General features: G+C 41.5%; 1 protein-coding gene across 1 annotated transcript; it reads right to left on the bottom strand.

The window, feature by feature from the left end:
- Positions 1–434: 434 nt before the first annotated feature.
- On the bottom strand, positions 435–1,463 carry LOC131218205 (UPF0481 protein At3g47200-like). Its single transcript, XM_058212886.1, has one exon. It carries the CDS (start codon positions 1,461–1,463, stop codon positions 435–437), a length of 1,029 nt encoding a protein of 342 aa, XP_058068869.1.
- Positions 1,464–9,425: the final 7,962 nt, after the last annotated feature.

Genomic DNA, 9,425 nt, shown 5'->3' with positions numbered 1-9,425 from the left:
GCGTTTAATCCCCACCGTATGGTCCACATGAGCCTTGGATCTACCTCATTCATGGGCTCACGCTTGAACTTATCTGGAAAATTAAATGGACGGCGTAAAACTCATACATTACTGTGATACCTAAGATATCTTGATGTGGAACAATCACACTACAATAATTGGATATATATTATCCGGACTCATGACTAGAATGAACTCTCGGTAAAAATCCGCCCAATGCATGATTGAAAAAGTAAATATTATATACAATAGAAGGATTAAAATTCCATCCAAATACGTCACAAATATGGATGCAGATACATTACAAAGAAAATCATGGAAGGAACATCTCTTCTTTCACAGTGTAACATAGAAGGAGGCTCATTTCACCATTTTTGAAAGAAATCCTTACTAGAAAAGTAGAATTATGAAATGGTCACAGGCAAAATGCATCCTTAACGTCGAGGGAATGCGGCAAAGCCCGTCTGAATGGCGGTGAAGAGGAGAAGGAGAACTGCAGCAACAAAGGAGATGGCAGTCCATGGGCTCTTGAAATAGGTGTGCAAAACTCTAGCTATTGATACCTTCACATTATAATGACGATGTGAGTATATGCGTTCCTTGACCTCGAAGTACACATAGAGATCATTCATCCCTTCAATCGGCCACTCGTTGAATAGAAGTGCTACCTCTTCATCGCTGCCAAGGGCGTGGTGGAGTATGCCCTTGGATCGAAGCTCCTTCACATCTGCACCATGATTGATGAGAGAATCCAGAAAGCAAATGTAGGATGTAACACCACAACCTGAATGAATATCGGAGCACATCTCGAAGGAAGTCAAGTTCAGCAGCTGAGATATGGTGACACCGTTGATGACGATTGATGGAAGCAACAGCCGTGGGAAGAAGAAGTATTCCTTAAAACGGATGTCTGTCAAATATCCACTGTCGCTCTTCTCGAACCTAATCCCAACTTCCTTGAGTTCCATAATGGAGCCGAAGTTATGTAGCCTGTACCTGTATTTTTTGTTCGGATCTGAGGGATGAGAGCCCAGCAACATGGTCCGGAGAGCGTCAAGGAGGTGAAGCGGGTCATCATCTCTTCTTCCAGTAAACCACCAGTGAGGGATAAAGAATGATAATCCCATGGGAAGTAGGACTTCCCATTCGATGAATTTCACGATCTTTCCTTTCAATTTCTTATTAGAATCAAATCTCAAGCTCATCAAAGCATCAAGGACTAAAAATGGAAGATGGTTTTCGAGCAAGAACATGTCTCGAACAATGAGAAGAATGAGACGATTGCTTATTTCTAAGTCGATGTTTCCTCTATTCATGCCTTGGATGAAATATAAAACGAAACAACCATCCAAGAACATCATGCGTGCAAAAGCTTCATCCCTTAGTTTGGACATTATCTCAGCAGCGTAGAACTTTCTCGCCTCAGCTACCACATTCATAACCTCCTTGAAGAGATTGCCCATCACTTATGTTGTGTCTTGCTCCAACTTTGATTTGTTGTACAAGATGAATCGCCTAGCTGTCGTGATCTTATGCTTCTCCATCGTCTTGAAAAGACAGTTGCCATGGTGGTAAGGTCCCAAGGATACTACCTGAGGAATAAAATACTTGTTCTTTTTGTTCTCGCGAAATCTGGCCGGCACCTTCTGTATCCGACGTTTGGAGCGGGCTTTTGGATCATCTCCGCCTATTATGGAAATCAACCACTCCATGTTTGGATTGCTTGCCGCTTTGTGTGGGTTCGCATCGGGTTCTTTGGCAATCACAGTTGCAGGTGGCCATGCACTTCCTCTAGTTTGGGTTCGTTCATCTTCTTCCATGGACGACGACATCTTGTTCTCGATATAGTTATGTTTTGCACCTTCTGTTTTAAATTACTTCATGAGCACGGATCGTCTGTGTTAAGGGCATAGAAAAATTCACCCGTCGTTTCTAATTGGTCCATGTCTCTTTCACAAATGGATTGGATACCAAACAACTTTTCCCGAGTGGAACTTCTTTGGCCCTAAAATAATTTATGTGTTAGATCCGTACTGTACATTTTTTTCTAGATTATTCTAGGGCATGAGCCTAAAATGAGGAATATCCAAAGCTTAGGTGGACCACACCACAGAAAGCAGTGGGGATTTAACATGTAACGTTGAAAGCTTCTTAAAGTCTAATGTATATATATATATATATATATATATATATATATATATATATATATATATATATATATATATATATATATATAAGAGAAGGGATGAAAGATTTGATATAGCTTCTAATCTAGGAGATTTTAAGGGCATGATCTATCCACATTGAAGCCAAACAGGTCAACTAAGTCCCTATCATAGCTATTTCACTTGAGGATCATACAATATTTCTCCTGTGTGGGTGTAAGTAATGTCAACAATAACAAAAGACGAAAAAATAAAACAAAGTGCACTAAAGCCCCTGAAAACAAGGAAAAGAACAAGAAAAGGCCTAAAACTGAAACACCTGCATGATGGTGTGAAATTCTGCCCCGTGGGCATGCGGGCACCTACATCCTAGGGAGATCCGATGAATGCAAGTAGGTTTTGTCTGGGCACCCCTCACTGGCCAGCCTAGCTAAGGCATCCACCACGGCATTGGCTTCCCGGAAGATGTGCTCGAAGCGAAGGTTCAGGGAGTTCCGCTTGGCATGGATTCCCTCCATGCAACCCAAGATCCATCTGAGATCTTTCAGGCATTCCACTACCCATCTTTGAATCTGATTCGACAATTACATTGGGGACGCCAAGAGCCATAAATTGCCTCACGTCATCTAGAATTGCATTTGCATCTGCGATTGCATTGGAACAAATCGGTTGGATTGGTGAAAAGCAGAAAAATTATTTTGTGATTATGATAATCACAACAAATGCCTCCACCTCCTCTTGTATGGGTTTGGCCAAGGTAATCTTATAATCGGATTCAAAATTGGTGGCAGATTCTCTCAATGGGGAGGTGAAGCTGGGATGGAAATGACATTTTTGGCTTAGCAGGATAAAATCCCTCATGGATTTCGGCCATGTTAGAGTTGTAAATATGTTTCGAGAAGCAAACTTTCCGGCCAATGCACTGGCGTGGCGCGGTAGTGAATCACAAACCTATGAGTTTTTCTCTTCCCAGGCTCAAATAAGCAAGGGAGGGAGGAGTCCTACCAACATGGGGATGCATGAGTGGTTACAAGCTGCTGAGAACCACTAATGCATAAGGGAGCAGAGGGGTTGGTTTAGGGTGAACGGAATGTGAAAGAGACTGTGGAAGTAGGCCCAAGCTTGCACTGCCGTGACACCATGGCAGAGGAGGTGATCTAATGTTTCCTCGGAGCCGCTGAACCGAGGGCCCGAGTGATGAGCCAGGGGGGTTGAACTTGGCTTCTGCAGCATTCACACCTAGAGGCCAGGTTAACGCCGAATCTCTAGAGAGCTTGGTCTACCGGGACTACTTTCAGGACTGATTTCTAGGCAAAGATAGAAATTTTTGGCGGAAGGAGGCTGTGCCATAGCCAGTTAGTCTAGGGAAGGTGAGGGCGTTGGGATCTGGTGAGGTTCCATGCTGATTTAAGAGAGAACTTACCAGAGGTGGTTAAGTCCCAGATTAGATGATCGGGGCGGTTTGACAAGGATACCTGGGAGCCAGCGATGCAATGCATTGCGGAAGGAGCAATGTAGTATTGGAGAGAAGAAAAGTTCCATCAGCCGTTGCAAACGAGGAAATCGCTGAGAGATTCAGATAGAAGAGCGGGAGGGATCCGTCTCATGCTAGCTGCTCCGAGGAGGCCTCTGCCGGACCAATTGTGAAGCCAAACACTGATCTTCCTTTCCCCTACTAGCCTTCTAGAGTGGCACAGAGCTGTAGGCAAGGCCTTGAGGATCTCGTTCTAGGTTGGTGAGGTTGCCGACCGAACAACACCACCATGAAAGATCAAGCTCCAGAAAAACTTTGCTGCAAAGAAAGATGACCATAGGGATTTGTTCTCGAGAAGGTTCCATCACGTTTTTATTCTGGCCGCAAGCATGACTTCTTCAATCTTCTTGATCCCCAGGCCTCCTTCTTGGATAGGGGTGTAAAGATTCGACCATTTAATCCAATGTTTTTTGGGACCATCCTTAGTCTTCCCCCAGAAGAAATTGGCAAAAGCTCGGTTGAGGGAGGTGATGACTGACTGGGGGATGTTAACGGCTGAAAGCAGATGGATAGGCATGCTAGTTAAGACGTGGTTGAGGAGGGTCAATTTGGCTGCTTGATTAAGAAATTTTTTCATCTAACCCTCAATTTTGGACGTAATCTTGAGGATGAGCGGCTGAAGCATGACATTCTTGATTTTACCTTTTGAGGGGGGGACACCCAGGTAGGTAGTAGGAAGAAAGCCTTGCTTGAATCCAATGAGGTTAGTCATACGTTGAGCCTTAAGACTGGATGTTCTGGTTGGGGTAATGAAGACAGTCTTGGAATGATTAACTTTCTGGCCCGAGCACGCCTCATAATCTCAAATGAAAGCTAAAAGTTTCCGTACATTGTTGGACCTACCATTGAGAAAAAGGATCGCATCATCAGCAAAAAAAGGTGGGAAATAGTCGGACAGTGTTTGGGCAGGCTATACGGTTGGCAGATCCCAGAGGAGAAGAGTTTTGAGATGCCCCTGCTGAAGGCTTCCACTGCTAGGATAAAAATGAATGGGGAGAGAGGGTCGCCTTGTCTAATGCCTTTGCTAGCCTTGAAGAAACCAAAACTCCGTCCGTTAATAAGGATGGAGAACCATACATCTTTCCAGTAGCGTTCTAGCTGCTCAATCCATTGCTGGTGGAAGCCGAAGTTCTGTAGGACTTGAACTATGAAATCCCATTCCAATCGGCCGTAAGCCTTTTCCATATCTAGCTTGATGATGAAGCTTCCTCCGAAAACTTGGCAATCAATCTCATGAATCATTTCGCGGGCAATTGAGATATTATCTGAAATCAGATGCCCTTTGACGAAGGCCCCTTGCTCTGAGGAGATGAGAGGAAGGATGCGAGCCAATCTAGAAGCCATTATCTTGGACAGAATTTTCATGATACAGTTGCATAAACTAATTGGCCTGAAGTCTGTGATGAGGGTGTACTAGAATTGAAATTGTGGCTTCAATTTAAACCGAACAATAATGATCATAAGCATCAAGATAGGTAGACACGTAGTGTATAACCGAGATCTGGTGAGATTAGTCACCTATTCGGCCACTCACTTAACGCGTAAAATTGGATCTGGTAATATTTAAAAGATAGGGTTTGTCTTTTGATGATGGGTTACACTATTTCTTTTCGTATGAAAGGACTTTTTAATATATATAAAATAAAAATGAAAAAAAGATTCTTACAATCGGTTGCGGAGAACAACTACAAAATACATTTCTGATTGATGAATTGAATCTCGTGTACCAGCTTCGACTCAAATTACAACTAGAGATTACCAGTTACTTGGTTATCACTATGGACTACACTACAAAATGTAAACAGCAGGCCAAAAAGTAAAAGATTGCACTAGGAAATGTAACTTACTTTACAAAAAAGTATAGGATTACATTATGGAATGTAAATTGACTGATAAATTGAAAGGATAATTGAAAGATCAATAGATTTACTTTGTTTGGGTTGGTATGAGACAACATCTTCCTACCCCATTCTTTTACAATTTATAACCTTAATCTGACCATCTAAATCCTTCCCACATTCTAACGGTTATTATAACTGTTCACCATTACTTGGCTTTCTGGATGCTTCTCACGTTTTAATAATTGTTATAACTGTTTAGCACTACACGATCTTCTGGAGACTTCCTTGCCACCTATCCTAATAACTGCTTCAAGCCTCCTTACTGACTTGACTGCATTCCACTCGACCATTTGATCGATCTCCTGAATGACTATTGATCGCTTGATCAAACTCATGGATGACTATCATATACTTGATCGACCTCCTGAATGAATATCGTCTGCTTGCTTGACCTACCGAATGAATATCGCCACTTGCTCAACCTCCTGGATGGCTATCGAGCAATTGGTAGGCCACTTGGATAAATATGAGCTGCTTAAACGACCTCATGAATGGCCATCGGCCGCTTGGTTGACCGTTTGGTTTGCTTTTGAATTCCTCCCAATTACTCTCTATCTTGTCATCATGTCAATTGTAATTCCGTAAAAAACACTCCAAGTATCCTTGGATATCTTTAGCCTGCAATATCTTTCCATTGCTATAACACATATCATTTTCAATCGAGCTTCGCAAGAACACTCAGGAAAATGGTACAACAAATCTAACCCCTTCATAAGGTCACACAGACCTGGATGAAAACACATAGATGAGAAAATACAAACGTCATCTTATCAAAGCCTTCTGTGGCCCCAAGAAGTTTTCATGGGTAGGTGTCCAATTCCCACTTTTTCCAACAGTGTGGCCCACTTGAGCCTTAAATATGCTAGTAGGAGTCCAATTCCCACCAGTTTCCTACAGTGTGGCCCACTTGAGCCTTAGATCTACCTCTTATTTGGTCTCATGCCCTAAAGTTATTAAAAATGTATGGCCGGTGTGAATCTAATACATACATCATGATGGGGCCACCGAAATTCCTATGCCAACACTTTCGGTTTTCTTCTCTCTCCGCAAGTAATGGAATTTTTTGACGTGTGAAATTTATGTGGGCCTCACAATGATGTATTTCTTAGATCCACATCATTCAACCATTTTTTTTAAGATCATTCTAAGATAGGAACCTACAAACAAGGCAGATCCAAAGCTCAAGTGGACCACATCACATGAAAGAGTAAGAATTGATGCTACCATTGAAAACTTCTTAGGGCCACAAAAGGCTCTGATCAAGCTGATGTTTGTGTTTTACCTTCATCTAAGTATGGGTGACCTCATGAACATGTTAGATGGAAAATAAGCCTCACAGTTGACCCTATGAAGGTTTCAACAACAGTTTATAGAGTGTCCCTTGATAAAGGTTGCGACAACCGAATGCCAAAGTGAGTGGACACCCCACCTTTTGGGTTAGATGTAGACACAGTCGGGTCTATTCCAACCTGGTTGTCATTGTCAAAAAGTTCATTTGGTTGAGGAATAACTCAAGTATCTCCAGAGGGTTGGGGAAAATGTTGCGATTTATCCTTGTGCTTTTTTCAAATTTATAGGGTATCAAATTGCAACCCTTTCACGCCGTGATTGGCATTTATATATCGATTATGTCTACAAATCTGGATTTTTTGTGGTTAGAGCCATGTACTAGTTGTGGCTTTACAATATTAACCTACTTGGATTGGAAAGGTAGCTCTTGATGTTGTATGATCCCTTAAGATCGCTTGCAAGATGGGTCATTTATAACAGGCGATTACCTATGCATTTTGTCCCTTTACGGATCTCCCACATTACGAATATGTTAGGCTTATAAGTATCCTAAAATAGTGTCATCCAGGTTATCCTTCTGCCAATCAAGTTTTTATTTTGACACTTTAATTATAATAGACTTTTCCATGGATTGAAGTATGGTTACGCTAACTCGGGCATAATCACATTGCATTGCAGGATGATCGAGTTAACACTGGAAGTTTAGGTTAGACGTCTCATGTTCCACTTATGATTTTAGAGGAGACAGAATTTGAAAAAACTTCCAAAACCAATTATTGTTATTGCATCGGCATCCACCGGGAAGTATAGAAGACTACCTAGTGCCTCAAATACCATGCGCATGATATTTTTGAAAATTATTTTTTTGGTTGAATTTTTTAGAAAGATCCTCACCTATAGAACATTGTTCCATGGGGTTTTATTGCAATTGAGGCAAAAAAGTAGAATTTTGTCAAAGTAGACTTTTGGCCTCGGTTCCTATGCAACTGAGGCTAAAAAGTAGACTTTTGGCCTCAGTTCCTATGCAACTGAGGTTAAAAAGTAGACATTTCGCCTTGGTTCCTATGCGAAGCTAAAAAGTAGACTTTGGCCTCGGTTCCTATGCAACTAAGGCTAAAAACTAGACTTTTGGCCTCGGTTCTATGCAACCGAGGCTAAAAGTAGACCTTTCGCCTCGGTTCTATGTAACTAAGGCTAAAAGTAGACCTTTCGCCACAATTCCTATGTAATCGAGGCTAAAAAATATACCTTTCGCCTCGGTTCCTATGCAACCGAGGCTAAAAGTAGGCTTTTGGCCTCGGTTCCTATGCAATCGAGGCTAAAACGTAGACCTTTCACCTCGGTTCCTATGCAAGTGAGGCTAAAAGTAGACCTTTGGCCTCGGTTCATATGCAATCGAGGCTAAAAATTAGACCTTTCGCCTCGGTTCCTATGCAACTGAGGCTAAAAAGTAGACATTTTGCCTCGGTTCGTGTGTAAATGAGGCTAAAAAGTAGACTTTCGCCTCGGTTACTATGCAATTGAGGCTAAAAAGTAAACTTTTAGTCTCAGTTACCTAGCAACTGAGGTGAAAAATGAACTTTTAGCCTCAGTTCCTTAGCAACCGAGGCTAAAAAATACATTTAGCCTCCATTTTTTCAATTTTGGTTGAATTTTTTAGAAAGATCCTCACCTATAGAACATTGTTCCATGGGGTTTTATTGCAAAATTCTGAAATATTTTTCTAGGCCATTTATTTTAAAAATATATGCCCAATCTCTTGGGTGGGCCTCATCAAGAGATTCAATTCAAAGAAGTCCAACTTGCTATCGTTTCCACTGGGGATTTCCATGGTTACAATCAAAGTTGACTTTTATTAAGATGGGCTTGTTGCTCGATGTCCAACTTCAAGTGCATTCTTAGTTAACACAACGATCTTGTTTGTCGAGTGTGCTTTTATACCTATTGAGAGAGAGAGAGATTGCTTTGGTTGGAGGGTAAAAGAGTTGGAGTAGAGGGAAGGAGACTCACCTAGGCAGTGTACTGAGGTTGTTGTCTGGTTAGACGCTTCAAAAAAGTGCCCCCAGCGTTATTGATGCAACCTGCAAAGATGGACTTTCTTTTTCATTTATTTATTTACATGCATGTGCACCTATTTTTTTAAAAATAAATAAATAAATATATATATATATATATATATATATATATAGAGAGAGAGAGAGAGAGAGAGAGAGAGAGAGAGAGAGAGAAGAAATGAAATGAAAATGCTTTTATGCCAGTCTATCTGTACGATTAAGGGTTTGGACTTTATGCTTCAGGTTGTAGGGATCAGACATATTGACTCAGTCATGTGTCAACTAACGATTTTTTGTGTTGATTCCTGAGGAGTTACGATATCGTTAGGAAGCATTTAGAGGAAACTCTACCCTAAATCTGAGCATGGATGAAATACCTTGAAACGTTGTGACCGTACGTGTCCGCCTTATTTGGATTGTCCTTGCTTGAATTTTGGTTGAAACGAGTCGGCCAAGAAGAGTCGTTCCCTGCCCAACTCTA

This window comes from Magnolia sinica, chromosome 11, assembly GCF_029962835.1.
Source record: "Magnolia sinica isolate HGM2019 chromosome 11, MsV1, whole genome shotgun sequence".
Taxonomy (NCBI): domain Eukaryota; kingdom Viridiplantae; phylum Streptophyta; class Magnoliopsida; order Magnoliales; family Magnoliaceae; genus Magnolia; species Magnolia sinica.
Note: the sequence above shows the minus strand (reverse complement) of the source record. Positions and strands in the feature narration are given on the sequence as shown.

Bases quoted from the DNA above. Each gene is read 5' to 3' on its own strand.
- LOC131218205 (XM_058212886.1), bottom strand. From the start codon at position 1,463: ATGGGCAATCTCTTCAAGGAGGTTATGAATGTGGTAGCTGAGGCGAGA.